Genomic DNA, 20,691 nt, shown 5'->3' on the forward strand with positions numbered 1-20,691 from the left:
TTTTTTTTTTTTTTTTTTTTAGATTCCATATATATGTGTTAGCACATGGTATTTGTTTTTCTCTTTCTGATTTACTTCACTCTGTATGACAGACTCTAGGACCATCCACCTCACCACAAATAACTCAATTTCGTTTCTTTTTATGGCTGAGCAATATTCCATTGTATATATATGCCGCATCTTCTTTATCCATTCATCTGTCGACGGACACTTAGGTTGCCTCCATGTCCTGCTATTGTAAATAGAGCTGCAATGAACATCGTGGTACATGACTCATTTTGAATTATGGCTTTCTCAGGGCATATGCCCAATAGTCGGATTGCTGGGTCGTATGGTAGTTATACTTTTAGCTTTTTAAGGAACCTCCATACTGTTCTCCATAGTGGCTGTATCAATTTACATTCCCACCAACAGTGCAAGTGGGTTCCCTTTTCTCCACACCCTCTCAAGCATTTATTGTTTGTAAATATTTTGATGATGGTCATTCTGACTGGTGTGAGGTGATACCTCATTGTAGTTGGTTTTTTTTGTTTGTTTGTTTTTGTATTTTTTTTTTTTTTTGCAGTACACGGGCCTCTCACTGCCATGGCCTCTCCCATTGCGGAGCACAGGCTCCAGACGCACAGGCTCAGCGCCATGGCCCACGGGCCCAGCCATTCCGTGGCATGTGAGGTCTTCCTGGACCGGGGCACAAACCCGTGTCCCCTGCATCGGCAGGTAGACTCTCAACCACTGTGCCACCAGGGAAGGCCCTACACATTGTAGTTTTGATTTGCATTTCTCTAATGATTAATGATGTTGAGCATTCTTTCATGTGTTTGTTGGCAATCTGTATATCTTCTTTGGAGAAATGTCTATGTAGGTCTTCTGCATAGTTTTGGATTGGGTTGTTTGTTTTTTTGATATTGAGTTGCATGAGCTGCTTATAAATTTTAGAGATTAATCCTTTGTCAGTTGCTTCATTTGCAAATATTTTCTCCCATTCTGAGGGTTGTCTTTTCGTCTTGTTTATGGTTTCCTTTGCTGTGCAAAAGCTTTTAAGTTTCAATAGGTCCCCTTTGTTTATTTTTGTTTTGTTTTTTCCATTTCTCTAGGAGGTGGGTCAAAAAGGATCTTGCTGTGATTTATGTCATAGAGTGTTCTGCCTATGTTTTCCTCTAAGAGTTTGATAGTGTCTGGCCTTACATTTAGGTCTTCAATCCATTTTGAGTTTATTTTTGTGTATGGTGTTAGGGAGTGTTCTAATTTCATTCTTTTACATGTAAGCTGTCCAGTTTTTCCAGCACCACTTATTGAAGAGGCTATCTTTTCTTCATTGTATATTCTTGCATGCTTTATCAAAAATAAGGTGACCATACGTGCATGGGTTTATCACTGGACTTTCTATCCTGTTCCACTTATCTATATTTCTGTTTTTGTGCTAGTGCCATACTGTCTTGATTGCTGTAGCTTTGTAGTATAGTCTGAAGTCATGGAGCCTGATTCCTCCAGCTCCATTTTTCTTTCTCAAGATTGCTTTGACTATTCAAGTTCTTTTGTGTTTCCAAACTGTGAATTTTTTTGTTCTAGTTCTGTGAAAAATACCATTGGTAGTTTGATAGGGATTGCATTGAATCTGTAGATCCTTTGGGTAGTATAGTCATTTTCACAACGTTGATTTTTCCAATCCAAGAACGTGGTATAATATCTTTCCATCTGTTGGTATCATCTTTAATTTCTTTCATCAGTGTCTTATAGTTTTCTGCATATAGGTCTTTTGTCTCCTTAGGTAGGTTCATTCCTAGGTATTTTGTTCTTTGTGTTTCAGTGGTAAATGGGAGTGTTTCCTTAATTTCACTTTCAGGTTTTCCATCATTAGTGTACAGGAGTGCAGGAGATTTCCCTGCATTAATTTTGTATCCTGCTACTTTACCAAATTCATTGATTAGCTCTAGTAGTTTTCCGGTAGCACCTTTAGGATTCTCTATGTATAGTATCATGTCATCTGCAAACAGTGACAGCTTTACTTCTTTTCCGATTTGGATTCCTTTTATTTCTTTTTCTTCTCTGATTGCTGTGGCAAAAATTTCCAAAACTATGTTGAGTAAAAGTGGTGAGAGTGGGCAACCTTGTCTTGTTCCTGATCTTAGTGGAAATGGTTTCAGTTTTTCTCCATTGAGGACGATGTTGGCTGTGGGCTTGTCCTATATGGCCTTTATTATGTAGAGGTAAGTTCCCTCTCTGCCTACTTTATGGAGAGTTTTTATCACACATGGGTGTTGAATTTTGTCGAAAGCTTTCTCTGCATCTTGAGATGATCGTATAGTTTTCCTCCTTCTATTTGTTAATATGGTGTATTACATTGATTGATTTGCGTATATTGAAGAATCCTTGCATTCCTGGGATAAACCCTACTTGATCATGGTGTATGATCCTTTTAATGTGCTGTTGGATTCTGTTTGCTAGTATTCTGTTGAGGATTTTTGCATCTATGTTCATCAGTGATATTGGCCTGTAGTTTTCTTTCTTTGTTACATCCTCGTCTGGTTTTGGTATCAAGGTGACAGTGGCCTCGTAGTATGAGTTTGAGAGTGTTCCTCCCTCTGCTATATTTTGGAAGAGTTTGAGAAGGGTAGGTGTTACCCCTTCTCTAAATGTTTGATAGAATTCGCCTGTGAAGCCACCTGGTCCTTGGCTTTTGTTTCTTGGAGGATTTTAAATCACCGTTTCGATATCAGTGCTTGTGATTGGTCTGTTCACATTTTCTATTTCTTCCTGGATCAGTCTCGGACAGTTGTGCTTTTCTAAGAATTTGTCCATTTCTTCCAGTTTGTCCATTTTCTTGGCATACAGTTGCTTGTAGTAATCTCTCATGATCCTTTGTATTTCTTCAGTGTCAGTTGTTACTTCTTTTTCATTTCTAATTCTGTTGATTTGAGTCTTCTCCCTTTTTTTCTTGATGAATCTGGCTAATGGGTTATCAATTTTGTTTATCTTCTCAAAGAACCAGGTTTTAGTTTTATTGATCTTTGCTATCGTTTCCTTCATTTCTTTTTCATTTCTTTCTGATCTGATCTTTATGATTTCTTTCCTTCTGCTAACTTTGGGGGTTTTTTGTTCTTCTTTCTCTAATTGCTTTAGGTGTAAGGTTAGGTTGTTTATTTGAGATGTTTCATGTTTCTTAAGGTAGGATTGTATTGCTATAAACTTCCCTCTTAGAACTGCTTTTGCTGCATCCCATAGGTTTCGGGTGGTTGTGTTTTCGCTCATTTGTTTCTAGGTATTTTTTGATTTCCTCTTTGACTTCTTCAGTGGTCTATTCGTTAAGTTGTGTATGGTTTAGCCTCCATGTGTCTGTAGTTTTTACAGATTTTTTCTGTAATTGATATCTAGTCTCATAGTGTTGTGGTTGGAAAAGATACTTGATACGATTTCAGTTTTCTTAAATTTGCCAAATCTTGATTTGTGACCCAAGATATGGTCTATCCTGGAGAATGTTCCATGAGCACTTGAGAAGAAAGTGTATTCTGTTGTTTTTGAATGGAATGTCCTATAAATATCAATTAAGTCCATCTTGTTTAATATGTCATTTAAAGCTTGTGTTTCATTATTTATTTTCATTTTGGATGACCTGTCCACTGGTGGAAGTGGGGTGTTAATATCCCCTACTATGATTGTGTTACTTTTGATTTACCCTTTTATGGCTGTTAGCATTTGCCTTATGTATTGAGGTCCTCCTATGTTGGGTGCAGAAATATTTACAATTGTTATATCTTCTTCTTGGATTGATCCCTTGATCATTATGTAGTGTCCTTCTTTGTCTCTTGTAATGGTCTTTGTTTTAAAGTCATTTTGTCTGATATGTGAATTTCTATTCCAGCTTTCTTTTGATTTCAATTTGCATGGAATATCTTTTCCAATCCGCTCACTTACAGTCTGTATATGTCCCTAGGTCTGAAGTGGGTCTCTTGTAGACAGCATGTATATGGGTCTTGTTTTTGTATCCATTCAGCCAGGCTATGTCTTTTGGTTGGAGCATTTAATCCATTTACATTTAAGGTAATTATCAATATGTATGTTCCTATTACCATTTTCCTAATTGTTTTGGGTTTGTTATTGTAGGTCTTTTCCTTCTCTTGTGTTTCCTGTCTGGAGAAGTTCCTTTAGCCTTTGTTGTATAGCTGGTGTGGTGGTGCTGATTCCTCTTAGCTTTTGCTTGTCTGTAAAGGGTTTAATTTCTCCATTGAATCTGAATGAGAGCCTTGCTGGGTAGAGTAATCTTGGTTGTAGGTTTTTCCGGTTCATCACTTTAAATAAATATGTCCTGCCACTCCCTTCTGGCTTGCAGAGTTTCTGCTGAAAGATCAGCTGTTAACCTTATGGGGATTCCTTTGTATGTTATTTGGTTTTTTTCCCCTTTGTGCTTTTAATATTTTTTCCTTGTATTTAATTTTTGATAGTTTGATTAATATGTGTCTTGGCATGTTTCTCTTTGGATTTATCCTGTGTGTGACTCTGTGTGCTTCCTGGACTTGATTAACTATTTACTTTCCCATATTAGGGAAGTTTTCAACTCTAATCTCTTGAAATATCTTCTCAGTCCCTTTCTTTTTGTCTTCTTCTTCTGGGACCTGTCTAATTCAAGTGTTGGTGCATTTAATATTGTCCCAGAGGTCTCTGAGAGTGTCCTCAATTCTTTTCATTATTTTTTCTTTATTCTGCTCTGCAGTCATTATTTCTACTATTTTATCTTCCAGGTCACTTATTTATTCTTCTGCCTCAGTTATTCTGCTGTTGATTCCTTCTAGGGAAATTTTAATTTCATTTATTGTGTTGTTCATCATTGTTTGTTTGTTCTTTAGTTCTTCTAGGTTCTTGTTAAATGTTTCTTGTATTTTCTCCATTCTATTTCCAACATTTTGGGTCATCTTTACTATCATTATTCTGAATTCTTTTTCAGGTAGACTGCCTATTTCCTCTTCGTTTGTTTGGTCTTTTGGGTTTTCACCTTGCTCCTTCATCTGCTGTGTGTTTCTCTGTCTTCTCATTTTGCTTAACTTACTGTGTTTGGGGTCTCCGTTTTGCAGGCTGCAGGTTCATAGTTCCCCTTGTTTTTGTTGTCTGCCCCCAGTGGCTAAGGTTGGTTCAGTGGGTTGTGTAGGCTTTCTAGTGGAGGGGACTAGTGCCTGTGTTCTGGTGAATGAGGTTGGATCTTGTCTTTCTGGTGGGCAGGTCTGCATCTGGTGGTGTGTTTTGGGGTGTCTGTGGCCTTATGATTTTAGGCAGCCTCTCTGAGAATGGGTGGGGTTGTGTTCCTGTCTTGCTAGTTGTTTGGCATAGGGTGTCCAGCATGCTAGCTTGCTGGTCATTGTGTTGAACTGGGTCTTGGCATTGAGATGGAGATCTCTGGGAGGTTTTTGCCATTCAATATTACATGGAGCTGGGAGGTCTCTGGTGGACCAGTGTCCCGAAGTCGGCTCTCCCACCTCAGAGGCACAGCCCTGATGTCCGGCTGGAGAACCAAGACCCTGTCATCCACACAGCTCAGAATAAAAGGGAGAAAAATAGAAAGAAAGAACAACAAAAAAAATAAAATAAAAGTTATTAAAATAAAAAATAATTATTAAAAATAAAAAAATTAAATTAAAAAAGTAAAAGAAAGAAGAGAGCAACCAAACAAAAAAATAAATCAACCAATGATAACAAGTGCTATAAACTATGCTAAATGCTAAAAACTATACTAAAAAAGCAAACAACAACAAAAAAATACATGGACAGACAGAACCTAGGACAAATGGTAAAAGCAAAGCTGTACAGACAAAATCACACACAGAAGCGTATACATATACACTCACAAAAAGAGAAAAGGGGAAAAAAAAAAAAATATATATATATCATTGCTCCCAAAGTCCACCTCCTCAATTTGGGATGATTCGTTATCTATTCAGGTATTCCATATATTCAGGGTACATCAAGTTGATTGTGGGCATTTAATCCACTGGTCCGGATGCTGCTGGGTGAAATTTCCCTTTCTCTTTGTTTGCACAGCTCCCGGGGTTCAGCTTTGGATTTGGCCCCGCCTCTGTGTGTAGGTTGCGGGAGGGCGTCTGTTCTTTGCACAGACAGGATGGGGTTAAATGAGCCGCTGATCCGGGGGCTCTGGCTCACTCAGGCCGGAGGGGAGGGAGGGGTACAGCGTGTGGGGCGAGCCTGCGGCGGCAGAGGCTGGCGTGACGTTGCACCAGCCTGAAGCGCGCCGTGCGTTCTCCCGGGGAAGTTGTCCCTGGATCACGGGACCCTGGCAGTGGCGGGCTGCACAGGCTCCCGGGAGTGGAGGTGTGAACAGTTACCTGTGCTCGCACACAGGCTTCTTGGTGGCGGTAGCAGCGGCCTTAGCGTCTCATGCCCGTCTCTGGGGTCCACGCTGATAGCCACGGCTCGTGCCCGTCTCTGGAGCTCCTTTAAGCAGCGCTCTTAATCCCCTCTCCTCGCGCATCAGGAAACAGAGGGAAGAAAGTCTCTTCCCTCTTCGGCAGCTCCAGACCTTTTCCCGGACTCCCTCCTGGCTAGCCGTGGTGCACTAACCCCTGCAGGCTGTGTTCACGCCGCCAACCCCAGTCCTCTCCCTGCTCTCCCACCAAAGCCCGAGCCTCAGCTCGTAGTCCTGCCCGCCCCGGCAGGCGAGCAGACAAGCCTCTCGGGCTGGTAAGTGCTGGTCGGCACCGATCCTCTGTGCGGGAATCTCTCCGCTTTGCCCTGTGCACCCCTGTTACTGTGCTCTCCTCTGTGTCTTTGAAGCTTCCCCACTCCATCACCCGCAGTCTCCGCCTGTGAAGGGGCTTCTAGTGTGTGGAAACCTTTCCTTCTTCACGGCTCCCTCCCACTGGTGCAGGTCCCGTCCCTATTCTTTTGTCTCTGTTTTTTCTTTTGCCCTACCCAGGTACATGGGGAGTTTCTTGCCTTTTGGGAGGTCTGAGGTCTTCTGCCAGCGTTCAGTAGGTGTTCTGTAGGAGCTGTTCCACGTGTACATGTATTTCTGATGTATTTGTGGGGAGGAAGGTGATCTCCGCGTCTTACTCTTCCGCCATCTTGAAGCTCCTCCCACCCACATCTTTAGAGCATGCTTGTGGTTGGAGTCTGAATTGGCTTTTCTAGAAGTTCTGCATTTATCCAGAGTGTAAATGGTCTAAGGACCAAATATCCCCAGTTAGTGCTTGGCACCCTTGAGGGAAGCTCTGGTTAAATGGAAAATGCTGAGATTTCAGAGCCCCTTCTCAGAAAGAAGGTAGATTTAGTCCAGCATTGCCGGTTGTCTCCTTTGGTGTTTAGTCTGGTACTCAGCCGTGCTGAGTCAAAAGTAGGCCGTATCACGGCATCTGAGGAGGCTCCATCCCTGCCTGGCAGGGGCTGGGAAGATTCAGGTAGGGAGCCCAGACTGCTCTGGGAGCCCCTGAGAACTGAGGAAGGGACATTTAATGGCCGACCTAGAGCCTAGCAGCCCTTCCCCAAGCAAACGTTTCTGTTTGTATTATCACCTTATTATGAAGGCATCGCCTCCTTCCTGCTGAGTGTGTTCCCATTGACAGCGGGAGTGTGGGTCCCATCAGGAGCTAATGTAGACGTTCCCAGTCAGGATGCCTGCAGACGCTTGGATGGGCTGCAGGGGCGGCCACGGATGAGAAATCCATCACAGACGTGCTTGCTTGTAGCTCTGGACCACATGCGTTAAGCTATGAGTAATGTGATTACTTAAGTGGCATTTTATTTACACTTTTGCACAGAGCAGTGGCTGCTGCTTTTCCAAAGCAGCCATTACCCAGATTTGATTTCTTAAAAATTTCTGTAGGGTCAGGATGGCAGTATCACAAATATACGAATCCAGAGGAAACTAGTGTTATTTATTTATTTAAATTCTTTTATCAGCTTACAGCAGAGGATGTACTGAGCTCAGTTAAAAAAAGCAGCGACCGGTCTTCCCTGGTGGCGCAGTGGTTGAGAATCCACCTGCCAGTGCAGGGGACATGGGTTCGAGCCCTGGTCCGGGAAGATCCCACATGCCACGGAGCAACTAATAAGCCCGTGTACCATAACTACCGAGCCTGCGCTCTAGAGACCGTGAGCCACAACTACTGAAGCCCGCGTGCTGAGATGCTCAGCAAGAGAAGCCACAGCAATGAGAAGGCCGTACACCGCAACGAAGAGGGGCCCCCGCTCGCCGCAACTAGAGAAAGCCTGCGCGCTGCAACGAAGACCCAACACAGCCATAAATAAATAGATAGATAGATAGATAGATAGATAGATAGATAGATAGCAGTGACCATGTTTGGATATTTGGTGCATTTTGCATCTATGTCCCAAGTAATCCTCCCAGTAATCCTAGTAGAGTGGGCACCATAGCCTTCATTTTACAGATGAAGCAACTGAAGCTCGAAAAGGTTGGAATGTTTGTCCAGAATCACTTAGGCAGTGACAGTGGACATCAAGAGGAGTTACCAGTTAAGAAACTGCCATAGGCTTTTATGTTTGTTTATGTTTCAGATCCAGAAGCACAACTATTGATTTCAGCTCCAAGCTGGGTTAAGAGCTGAGTTTTGTCAAAAGAGAGGTGTGTGAAACAGACATATGAGGCTTTGATGGGCAACACCAAAATAAGCCATGCAGTGTTGTTCCCACATAATTCCAGCAGGCAGCCCTGACAAGGTACCTCCTATTCTAGCTGCGATTTACGTATCCTGCTGGTAAATCAGATGAGGCATGTGAGCATCGGATGCCTTATTAGATTGAGCCACAGTGTGGGTTTGTTGCAGTAGCTGTCACCGCCTTGTGGGTAAATGTATGATTTCTACTGTGAGCTCTGGGTCCTTCTCCTACCTGTTTTTGGCCGGGGCCATGGGCTGTGTGCTGGTGAGTGAGCTGAAGGTCACACCCTGCTTATTCCAGATCTTTCGTTCCTTAACAGGGTGCCAGGACAAAAGGAATAAATGAATGCTTACCCTATGTGCCAGCCCAGAGACAGGGTAATTAGAAGGGCTTGTGATTCCATTCAACTGCCTGGAAAGGTTCCTAGTCATTGTTCTAGGTCATGGCCCAAGAGGTTCTTCCTTCTTATTCCCCATGTCTGGGCTGTGAGTACAGCTCTCAGTCTAATCTTTTGGTGTACATAGATCTTATACTGCAGATTTTAGTGCTGTGTGAATTCATTTAGAAATGATTTTGCCTCTCTGGCTAGAGTTGCCCCAACCGTGATGTTAGGGTAATGCTGTCTTCATTTTCCCTATCCCATAGAACTTTGAATGAATGAATGAATGAAGAATGGGTAAATGGATGAATGAGGAGACAACATACAAACACATGAAGTAATACAGGTTATTTTTTTTTTTACATCTTTATTGGAGTATAATTGCTTTACAATGGTGTGTTAGTTTCTGCTTTATAACAAAGTGAATCAGTTATACATATACATATGTTCCCATATCTCTTCCCTCTTGCGTCTCCCTCCCTCCCACCCTCCCTATCCCACCTCTCCAGGCGGTCACAAAGCACTGAGCTGATCTCCCTGTGCTATGCGGCTGCTCCCCACTAGCTATCTACCTTACGTTTGGTAGTGTATATATGTCCATGCCACTCTCTCACTTTGTCACATCTTACCCTTCCCCCTCCCCATATCCTCAAGTCCATTCTCTAGTAGGTCTGTGTGTTTATTCCTGTCTTACTCCTAGGTTCTTCATGACTTTTTTTTTCTTAAATTCCATATATATGTGTTAGCATACGGTATTTGCCTTTCTCTTTCTGACTTACTTCACTCTGTATGACAGACTCTAGGTCTATCCACCTCATTACAAATAGCTCAATTTCGTTTCTTTTTATGGCTGAGTAATATTCCATTGTATATATGTGCGTCCGTCATCAGATGAATGGATAAAGAAGATGTGGTACAGGTTATTTTTTAATTGAAAAATAATAAAGTAGAAGCAGGAAGAAAACTCTTATATTCCTCCAGCCATTGATAACCATTGTTACCATTTCGACTTTTCTCTAGTTCTTTTTTTGTATTTTTTTCTTCTTATGGTGAATCATGGGCACTCTTTAAGGACAGTTGAGATACCTAGAAAATGTGACCATGCAACTGGCTAAATGAGAAGATCGATTTTAATGAGCGGGACCCAGCGCTGCTTCATGCTTGTTGGTGGCCGTGGCTGCCCCTTCTTTCTTCCCAGGCCTCTGAGGGGTGGGCTCTGGGCATGGGGAGGGTGTGGTTATCGAGTGGAAGAGATAGTTACATTGCATCATTGGTCCTTTTTATTGCTTCTTGGTTTCTTTCTTCCCATGTTTTTGTATGTGACTTTCTAGGAGTCTCCACCTTTCACAAGAAGGTAATTTAGCTAAAGAATTAGATCTTGGAAATTTTTTTCAAAAGTTCTCTCTGAGTAGCATCATGTGAAAAAACCCAACTGGACTCTTTCTTTAACGCTCATAAGTTATTTAATAGGAAAGGGATTTTGAAGATCTAGGGCATAACTACTGTTTGTGTTCTTGCTGGGCTCTTAAAATTTGGAAGCAGAAATAAAACTCAAAGACAAAGCAGCTTCTTGCTTTGGTCTTCCTTGGAATCTTCCAGTACACGGTAGTCCTTGCGAGTCTGAAAATTGCTCCCACTTTATTCACACAGAGCTGTCAGGCGTATTTGATTTATTATCTGACATATTTAGAATCATTGAATTTTAGGGCTGGAAAGGGCCTGCATTGTTATTAACATTCCTCTTATTTTCCAAATAATAAATTAAAAGAAAGCATAAAAATAAAAATATTACATGGCTTCTGCGGGCTGAGTACTCTTCCACAAGAAATAAATATGTCCTTACTGATGTGTGTTTTGTTACCATATAAATGGTGTAACCCGATAATTTTGCCCTGGAGTGTTTTGATTTTAAAAGATGGGTAAAAGGGAACCCTGGTTCCCTACCACTGTCCCCTGCAAACAAGAGTGGAACCTTTCAAAGGCTCGGTGAGAGCAAGAGGTCCTTAATTGTTATCACTGACTGTGGGTGGGGAGGGGACACCTCCAGGGTCTTGGTTCCCAGAGCATGGTCACGTGGCATGGCCTTTGTTCTCAGGGATCTCACCTCCAAAGGGAGAGATGTTTATTTAATAAAGGAAGGTAGAGCAAGCTGGCAGTGTGTCTCTGCAGGACAGAGAGAGCGACAGGCACAGAGACTAGTTGGTTGCAGTTGTGGCCCATATGACTTACACATGTTCGTAACAGATGGCACGGGGACGCTTGCTGCTTGGAAGGGCCAGGATGTGAGCTGGCTCTTGTCCCTGGGGTGGCATGCCATGGGTCAGTGCGTCTTCTCTAGACATAGTGTCATTGCTCAGCCTTCCAGCTGGAGTGGACGGATCACAGTGATGCCAGTGACCGGCCACAGCAGCTACAGGATTTCTGGCTGCAGAGCAGATGGCAGACCTAGTGGTGTGGCCATGGTGGGTTGGAGACCCTGGGCAGAGCCGGCAGATGTCTCCCATTGTCCTGTCTCTGTGGCTGCACCTGGGCTCAGGCTTCCTCTCCTGTTGCCTGAGCTGAGGGCTGCTGCAGCAAAGAGTCCTGCTCATTGCAACTGCTGGCTCCTTGTCCCACCTACTCCACGTTCCTTGCCTGGAAAATTCCTTGTCCGTCCAGACCCAGCGTAAGTCCCACTGCTTCAGTAGAGTCAGTCCTGGTTCCCTGGAGTCGTTGGTGGCTTCCTCCTCTGTGTTCTGTAGCTATTTTCTTTTCATAATGAGCACATTGCCGGGTAGTATTATGCCTTCATCTGCTGACATTTCTGGTTCCCTTTCCCCTGGCCAGACTGAGGGTAAGGGCTGGGTGTTCTTGGTGTCTGTTTTCTGGCACAAAGGCAGATGTGCAGCAAATGCTGTAAGTGATAATTGTGCTCACGTAGAATGAACTTCTTCATTGGTGTCCTTGCTTTCAGTTGGGCTCCTTCGGAAAGTACTGGTGTGATGGGATCCACCTTCAAGTCCGCCCACCTCCAAGCGGCTCCTTAGTGCCTGGAGATTAGGCGTGGATATCTCTTCAGGCACTGAGGTCCTCGAGTCTCTGCCCCCAACTTCCTTGCAGCTTCGACCTTGCTCTGTCTCTGTGGGTGCCCCAGGCCCTCATTGAACGTGGACAGATTATGGAAACAGCCCTGGAGGGCAACAGGACAGCTAGATGTTCACAGAGTACACAGATCCCCATTAGTCAGGGACTCATGCACACCGATCTTGGTATGAGGACAGTTCTCTTATAGCTTCTCTGGACTCTCTGTCTTGTCATACGACGTAAGTACATCATCTACCTGTCCGAGTAGCCAGGTGAGCAAGTTCCCAAGTGTGGAGCCTGGCTGAAGTACTTTGGGATTGTTTCTCTAAGTCTCCTGAGTCTACCAGGCATCTATTTGGCAGTGCTGGGTGTGAGAGACTGGGTTACACCCATCATAGAGTTGCATAAGTGCTTGTTGAGTGAGAGGAAAATTAGCCCATCTGCATGGTCCAGGATTGGTTGGACCCAGCAGACTTTGGGAGTGTGAGAGGATTGTTCTACACTCATGGCAAGCCCTAGTTATAGCAGTGGCTGTACCTCAGACAGGGCACACTCCGCCTTCTCTGTGGAAGCTTTGCCAGTGATCACAGAGGGAAATTGTGGCTTGGGAGTGTGGGTCTATTTGGCAGGCTTGTCTACTCTGGTGACCTCTTACCACGGGGGAAAGAAGTTCAGAAGTTGCAGATTTCAAATGAACCCTCTCAGATTCTGATGGTGACATCATTGCTTTGAAGTGGACAAAAGGCCTTGACCAGATTTATTTCTGGGGCTTTGGTAAGGAGCATCTGCTGTGTACATGGTCCAAGGGCCAGAGCCTCAGGATGCAGAGGAGGGCAGGCAGGGAGGCTGCTAGGATGCTTTTAGGGGCACAGTGGGGGAGTTTTTATTGCTAACTTTCCCAAATGTTCCTTCCAAGAGAAGAGGCTGAATGGTAGGGCTGGGAGGAACCGCAGCAGGCCTTGCTGTGCAGCTAATGAAAATTTCATGCAAAGTCTGTGGTCATGGCTTCTCAGAGAGATGGGCGGTGCCGAAGCCACCATGTCCTCTGTGCAGTGGCTTGATGTCGGCATTGAATGCTCCACTTTGAAGTGGGCCCCAGAGAGTGTGGTGGCAGACAGGTGTGGTGGCAGTGCTTGGTCCAGAGCCCACAAAGTGCTCCTCAGGGGGGCTTGTTCCTGAGGCTGCTGTCATCAGTGCTGCTGGCCATGATTCCGAAGCCCGGGGAACCATATGGCGTACGGGGTGGTCAGGACATCCGGATGTCCTGACTGCTTTCTTGGGGCCAGGCACAGGACAGATGGACCTGCTGTCCAAGCTCACAAAGAACCGTGAGGCAGGTGTTTGAATCCCCCCTTTCACAGACGGGGAAGCTGAGGCTCAGATGTGCTAGGGGTCAATGCAGTGGTAGAGGGAGCCTCTCGGGAGGCCTCACGCCTCTGTGCTCATCTCCGTCCCTTGGCATCTCCTGCAACCATCGTGTTCCATCTCCAATAGGGAACGAGCCCCGTGTTGTCTCCCAGGGTCTCCAGTCTTCACATACCTCACTGGCCCTCCCCTCACATGGTACCATTAACGCGGTGCAGAGCGGTTAGAGCATGATCTTCGGAGTCGGGCAAAACCGAGTTCAAATCCTCCTGCTTCTCGCTAGCTGTGTGACCTTATACAGAAATGCGATCTCTCGAAGCTCGCTTTCCCAGCCATGTCATCGGGGTGCTGATTGTGCCTGCCTCACACGGTTATCCTATGAGTTCAGTGAGCTAGAACACAGCTGGCTTGGACGGCGCCTGGCGCGTGGGGAACGCTCGGGAAATGGTAGCTGCTCTTATTCCTATATGATGAACGTTAACGTTGCTATCAGTATCACTTGGATACTTTGGATTGGATTTCAACTTCTTCATTTCAACTTCACCTTGATGCAGGTCCTGAATCTTGCATCCGATTTCTGCCAGCCGTGGTGAGCCAAGTCATGAAGTCTGTGTGTTCCTTGCGGTGACTTGGGGTGTTAGCAGACGTGGGGCGAGGCTGTCGGGCAGGGGTCCACCTGTCCTCCTTGGTCGATCCCTCCAAGGTCTTCTGCCGTCATCCCTGCTGGTGCCAGGTTCCCGTTACTGCCCCAGTTTAAGTTACACGAAGGGAGTTGCCCATTTCACTTTCCTCGGAAACCTCCAGGTCACGGAGCCTGAAGTTCTGAGTCAATGGGGACTTAATTGGGGAGTTGCAGCCCAAGACTCTGGTGTAAAAGAAGCAACAGAGGTTGAATGGTTCTTTCTTCATAGGAGGTGCTCATTGAGTACCTGTTGCAAGATGGGCATGTGCTGGGCTCTGGAGGCGTGGAGGTGAAGATGTCCCGCCCCTGGCCGTGGGGACTGCTGGCTGTGTGGTTGAGTGGCAGGGGAGTGGTCGGCCACTGCAGAGCGGTTGCGTCAGTGCTCTGTAGACCACACGGCTGAGACGTCTCTGATGTGGAGGGATTGGGGATGGGGAGGTGTGTGCACAAGGAGCGTCGTCTAGTCTAAACTGGGATTTGATAGAGCAGCAAATGTTCATCAGAGAAGGGCGAGGAAGGGTATTTCAGGCACAAAAGGAGCAGCACGAGCAGAATTTCAGAGCTCGAAGTAAGCATGGCTGTTGCAGAACCAAGAAGTGGTTCTTGTGGGGCTGGAGCGAAGCGTGTGGGCTGGGGTGTGGCTGCAGGGGGACTGGAGGATTCAGCAGGGACTGTGCCTTGCAGGGCCCTGTAAGCTGCTCCCGGGCTTGGCCTTTGCCTGGGAGCTGTGGGGAGCAACTCGAGTATTTGATACTGGGGGCTGATGAGGGCAGGCGTCCCTTCAGAGGGTCCCCGTGGGAGCAGCATGGAGAACAGCCTGAGCAGGGTACAGGGAGTGGAGGCTGGCTGGGCACATGGTGGTGACCCGAGGGGCAGCTGGGGGGCCCTACTGAGGGAGAGGCTGTGGGTGCAGAGAGTGGGAGGTGTGACAGATCCAGGGAGCGGGGGGCCTGGTTGATGCCTGAATGGCAGAGGGAGGGAAGAGGGACCAGTCCAGCCTGGATCCTGGCCTGGCCAGCAGAGCGCCCAGAGGTACCGTGTACTGAGCCCCAGAGGTGTTGAGGCCAGACCTGACAGTGGAAGGTGAATTTAACTCTGGAAAGCTCCGGAAGCTGGGGGAAGGGAGGCCTCTGATGGGCCGCACCGGGTTTGCTGTTTGTGGTGGACCTGATCGTCCCCTGGTCACCTTTTAGTCACTGTGGTTGAATCAGTGTGTGGCTTCCTTTAGCCAATGGGGGCTACTCATTAGAATCCTCTGAGGAACTTTATTTTTATTTATTTTTTAAATAAATTTATTTATTTTATTTATTTATTTTTGCCTGTGTTGGGTCTTTGTTGCTGTGCACAGGCTTTCTCTAGTTGCGGCGAGCAGGGGCTACTCTTCATTGCGGTGCGGGCTTCTCATTGCTGTGGTTTCTCTCGTTGCGGAACACGGGCTCTAGGCGTGCAGGCTTCTGTAGATGTGGCTCTTGGGCTCTAGAGTGCAGGCTCAGTAGTTGTGGCTCACAGGCTTAGTTGCCCTGTGGCATGTGGGATCTTCCCGGACCAGGGCTCGAACCCGTGTCCCCTGCGTTGGCAGGCGGACTCTCAACCACTGTGCCATCAGGGAAGCCCCCTCTGAGGAACTTTAAATGTCCCATTGTGGAGGCCATGGCACAGACCACCGAATCAGCATCTCCTAGGCGGTGCCAGGCATCAGTGTCTAGAAAGGTCCTCCGTGACCCCAGTGGTCAGTCAAGGATGAGAACCACTGCTTTCCAGTGCCTGCGGTTGGCACCTCCCGTGCAGGGTGGGTGGGGAGGAAGGGGTGTGGTGATAGTTCATAGCCAGTGTTGTATACTCCAAAAGGCAGCATCTGGATGTTGATGGAGGCCTGCCAGCCTCGGGGGTGGTAGGAGTGGCATTCTCAGAAAGATAGAGGGACCTAATGAATTTGGAGCTCGTGATACTCGGACAGGGCTGGGCCTTAGGCAAGTACAGTTTGTATTTTCTGTAAAGTAAAGGTTTACCTGCTCCAAGACGGCAAGGGTCTTACTTGGTGTGTCAATGAGGTGGACTTTTTCACGGTTCCTTCCTCTGTTTTCTACATGTCAGTTAATGATTATGCAGAAATTTTACCTGTTCAGAGCAGGTCCAGTCCACTTAACGGGATATAGTGAGTCAAAATTGAAACTTAAATTGACTTAGAACTATATGATGTGTAATTGCTAACAATGGTTCAAAACGCCTCACTGGTTATACAGAACAGCTCTATGGTGTAAGTAATATCTTTTTTTAATAGACAGGGTCACTGAATCTTAGAGAATGGGTGCCTGACCTTTAAACAGCGATGTGCTTGCAACTCATGCTTTCATATTTCATTGCATTTGTTCTAAGTCACTCTTCATTCATGAGACTAATAAAATTGCATGCGTTTGAAATATTTCATAATTATTGTTCCCAAGTACAATTGATCTCCCTTCATTTGGGCCTATTTGGTGAGATTCAAAGGCACAAGAGTCACATTACTGAAATTTTAAGCATGTCAGTGTTTCTAGAAAGCCTGTTTCTCTCAATGTTTTTGAGACATCTCAATATTATAAACCTCTGGACATGGACACAAAAGTGTACCTTTTTATTTATTGAGTCCTTTTTTGTGCCTGGTAATATGCCAGTCACTTTGCCACATTGTTGCGAATCACGGTGACCCAGCCTCCAAGGCAGGTGCAGTGGTCTTGCTTTGTGGATCAAGGGACTGCGTCTCAGAAGCTGAGGGGTTTGTGCAACGCCAGCTGGCGGGTGGGTGTTCAAGGCAGGATTTGAACCTGTATCTGCTTCAGAGCCTGTCCTGTTCATAGTGTCTCCTCTGTCTTTGACATCATAGCCCTGCCTGCTTCACTCCCATCTGACATTCAGAAGCCTGCTCCTGGCTAGCTCAGGTATTTCGATCATTTTGCTAACGAGGTCAAGGGTGTGGGTGGCTTTGCGTCTGGGGAGACGCCCCTTGTCTTGGTCAGAGTACAAAGGCAGCATCGTAGGTCCATTTGTATTCCCAGAAGAAGCAGCCAGATATAGGGCACACTTTCTGGAACGGACCTCAGACTCAGTTTTTCTCTTTGAGAAAAGCCCAAATCAGCCATCACTCCCCCTGACCCCAGCTTGGATGGACAGAAATGGACAGGCAGACAGTCCTGAGGAAGGGGACTTTGTGGCGGTTATAATCCTTTAATCACCTGAGGGGCCATGACAGTCCTATTCATTTTACATCCCAAGACCATAAATCCACGTCTTTCTCAGGTTTTAGACCCCCTTCAAGCTATTTTGGAGCTGCAAGGCAAAAGAATTTCTTTGCAGAAATGTAGAAGGTCTTTTATTCTTGCTGTCTGATGTCATCTCAGAACTTTTATTGAATTTCACCCTTTGGACCAGTGTCATAGGAAATTAATCATTTGAAATTCTCAAAGGTAATAATCACGCCTGCGTATTTGGGTTGAATCATGATTTTGCTATTTGTCCTACAGTAATGACACAGATCACCAGAGGACCCTCTGATTTCCCTGCGCTTCACCTATTCTACTGAGAACCTAATGTTCTTTTCATGAACTTAGTGAACAAGGGGACCTTTTCAAGGGAGTGATGGTCGGGAAAATGTCTGCCTGTGACCTTTCTAATGTTATGATAATTTGAAATTTTGATGCAATTATCGAAAATGTTTACATTCCTTCCTATCGTTTGATGTGATTCTTTTATTTTTTTCTCATTTATAATGCTTTCGTACTCAGGAAGTTGAGGTAGGTTTTTGATTTTTCTACTGTGTGTAGACATAGCATCAAAATTGTTGCCAAGTAAAATGTAAATTTCGCTCTAAATCCTAAATCTCAGTGGTAAATATTTGTTCGAGTTCAGTGAAACAGGACCACACACATTTATTTTTCATGGGTATATCCGGGGGTGCAATTTATCAAATGCACAGAAACAGTCCATTGCCTGCTTTATCTTTTCTCATTAGTTACAGTACAAGTATGATTGTCAGTTATTATCTGTGTTTTACTGGTGGATTATTTATTGAAAGAGCAGAGCAACTGACATTGTTATTTTCTAAACCATTTTGTCTGAGGCCTGCAGGACTTTATACCAAATGTCAGACCAAGTTATCAAAGGATCACTCTATTCAGGAAGAAAGTGATTTAGAGTGTCTGTGTAAACCTACACCCACCTGTCCTTACCTGCACACCGGGAACAGTCATGGGCATTTCACAGGGATACGGAGATGTTAAAGTGGGAACAGCGTACTTAAATTATATACAGTTCGGCCAGGACTTAACTGTGTACTGTTGAGTGTTGCCCTGGGGGAATGTGCAGGTGAGTAAGTAGTACTTACTGTTCCTCCCTGTTCAGAAGTAGCCCGGGCCCAGCTGTGTGGGTGTGATATGTGCCAATGGAAGATGTATGAATGGCCCAGCTTCCAGTCCTTGGTGTACAGGGTTCGCATGAGTGGGGTCTGTGGAGGGATGGGGGGTGGGCGGGGGACCTCAAGTCACTGTCCAAGCTGGGCTGGTTGGTCGATCACTTCATTCAGAAGGATTGTCACTGGGGCTCTTCACCAGGGGTGGGCAGGACAGGCCTGATGGAGCGGAGACCGATAGCACATTGCCTGCCCAGAGATGTGACTGGAAATAGCTCAGAGGTAAGGTGGTATCTGGGACGCTAGTTTCTTCCCAATAGATGGAATGTTTTGTATTTCTCAACAGCGTGATTAGTAGGGGTTTCCACTGCACACAAATTGAAATTACAGGAAAATTTCACATCATACAGCTGATGCACTTACATAATGTCATCTGGAAATCTCACATTTCCAATGACTTCTATTATCATTTCAGAGATACTTTTCCCACCTGCCAGCCACCCCTCCTTCCTGTTCTCCCCAGTCAGTTAGTGTGAAAAATAACTAGTTTGCACTGAGTCCTTTGGAGAGCAGTTTGCCTATAGCCCCTTAACTAATCTCTTTGTAAAGGTTTGGGGTTTGATAAAGTGGGATTAACCTCCATCTAGGATCTATAAACCTGGCTTTAGTCCACCTGGCCCTGCAGGGCAATGCTTCTCCTTTTTGTATTTATCTGCAGGGGGGTCTTCAGATGACCCCAAGGGGCTGCCTGCCTTCAATTCACCTTACTTCCTTCTGTACATGTCTCCACTGCTCACTCCTGGTCGAGACAAATGAGGCTTCCATTTATTTTCTAGGCTGGTCATTTTTATTACCTCAGGTAATCTTCAGATGATACTTCAGTGTTCAAACAACTTAGCTAAAATATGTGTGAAGGAGAAATGATCTGTTCCATGAGAGCGAAGTGTCTTTGATCTGTAGTAGCTAAAGCTGTAAGGTATATATAAATTACATCATCATCTTCATAAGTGGGAGTAAAGCAGTTGGATCTCAAAAGTGGTTTCCATTTGATTGTGCCACTTCATCTCCTCCTCAGAGTTGCTTTGACATTCTTTGGAGCTGAAATAAACATCTCTGGAAAGGCAACCCCCTGAGGAATAGTTGAGCTAAATTGCATCGGCCATTTGGGGGCTGTGGGGCAGGGGAAGAAAAATTCAGTTTCCCAATCAAAATGGGCTAAACCCAGAGACTTTCCAATTCGTTATGACATCCGTGATGAGGAGACTTAATCACTAAAATTATGGCAGGAATATTTTTGCATCATTTCATGGTAGGGAGGCTTAAAAGTTTTCTTGGAAGATGCATTATAGATCAGAATGTCCTTTGGTATATATGTATATATACATATTTTATTAACATGTCCTGATAAATATATCCTTATTAATATCTTTTATATATATAATATGTGTTATATATGTATATATTTTAAAAAGATTTCGCTTCCCATGAATGTTTATCAAAACAGGGTATCTCTAAAGTAGTTGAAAAACCAGAGTTAAATTCCTTTGCACCAGCCACTGTGTGCCGATAATTTCACAGGATCCAGTATTGTGTTTAGTGGGATATTTACTTAGTGAAATGAATATGGTTTTACCTCTTTTGATCAGCGGTGGAGGGTTTAAAAAAATAATTGGGGCCATGATCACTCCCACGACTCTCCCTCCACCACCAGCACCACTCCCTTCTTCGTCATTCTAGACGTTGTCATTGGTCGCTTTCTTACTGTGATCTGTGTGCTTTTTTTTTTTTTTAATAATTTTTATTGGAGTATGGTTGCTTTACAAGGTTGTGTTAGCCTCCACTGCACAACAAAGCAAATCAGCCATATGCATACAGACATCCCCTCCCTTTTGGACTTCCCTCCCATTTAGGTCACCACAGTGCATTAGGTAGAGTTCCCTGTGCTATACAGTATGTTCCCATCAGTTGTCTATTTTATACATAGTATCAATAATGTATATGTGTCAATCCCAGTCTCCCAATTCCTCACCCCTTTCCCCCTTGATATCCATACATTTGTTCTCTACGTCTGCGTCTCTATTTCTGCTTTGCAAATAAGATCATCTATACCATTTTTCTAGATTCCACATATATGTGTTATTATACAATATTTGCTTTTCTCTTTCTGACTTACTTCACTCTATATGACACTCTCTAAGT

The 20,691-nt window shown here is 44.9% G+C and overlaps 1 protein-coding gene across 2 annotated transcripts in view; it reads left to right on the top strand.

The window, feature by feature from the left end:
• The window catches only part of SPOCK1 (SPARC (osteonectin), cwcv and kazal like domains proteoglycan 1), a 555,545-nt gene that overhangs the window by 236,778 nt on the left and 298,076 nt on the right, over positions 1-20,691 (top strand). The window contains exon 3 of one of the 2 annotated variants that reach the window (XM_027096742.1): positions 17,870-17,878. The exons of the other annotated variant lie outside the window; for it this stretch is intronic. Within the exon in view, the coding sequence (XP_026952543.1) occupies positions 17,870-17,878 (9 nt within the window). The remainder of the gene's footprint in view (positions 1-17,869; positions 17,879-20,691) is intronic. 2 annotated transcript variants of the gene reach the window in all.

This window comes from Aethalodelphis obliquidens, unplaced genomic scaffold, assembly GCF_003676395.1.
Source record: "Aethalodelphis obliquidens isolate GAN/ISIS:26980383/991018 unplaced genomic scaffold, ASM367639v1 scaffold4, whole genome shotgun sequence".
Taxonomy (NCBI): domain Eukaryota; kingdom Metazoa; phylum Chordata; class Mammalia; order Artiodactyla; family Delphinidae; genus Aethalodelphis; species Aethalodelphis obliquidens.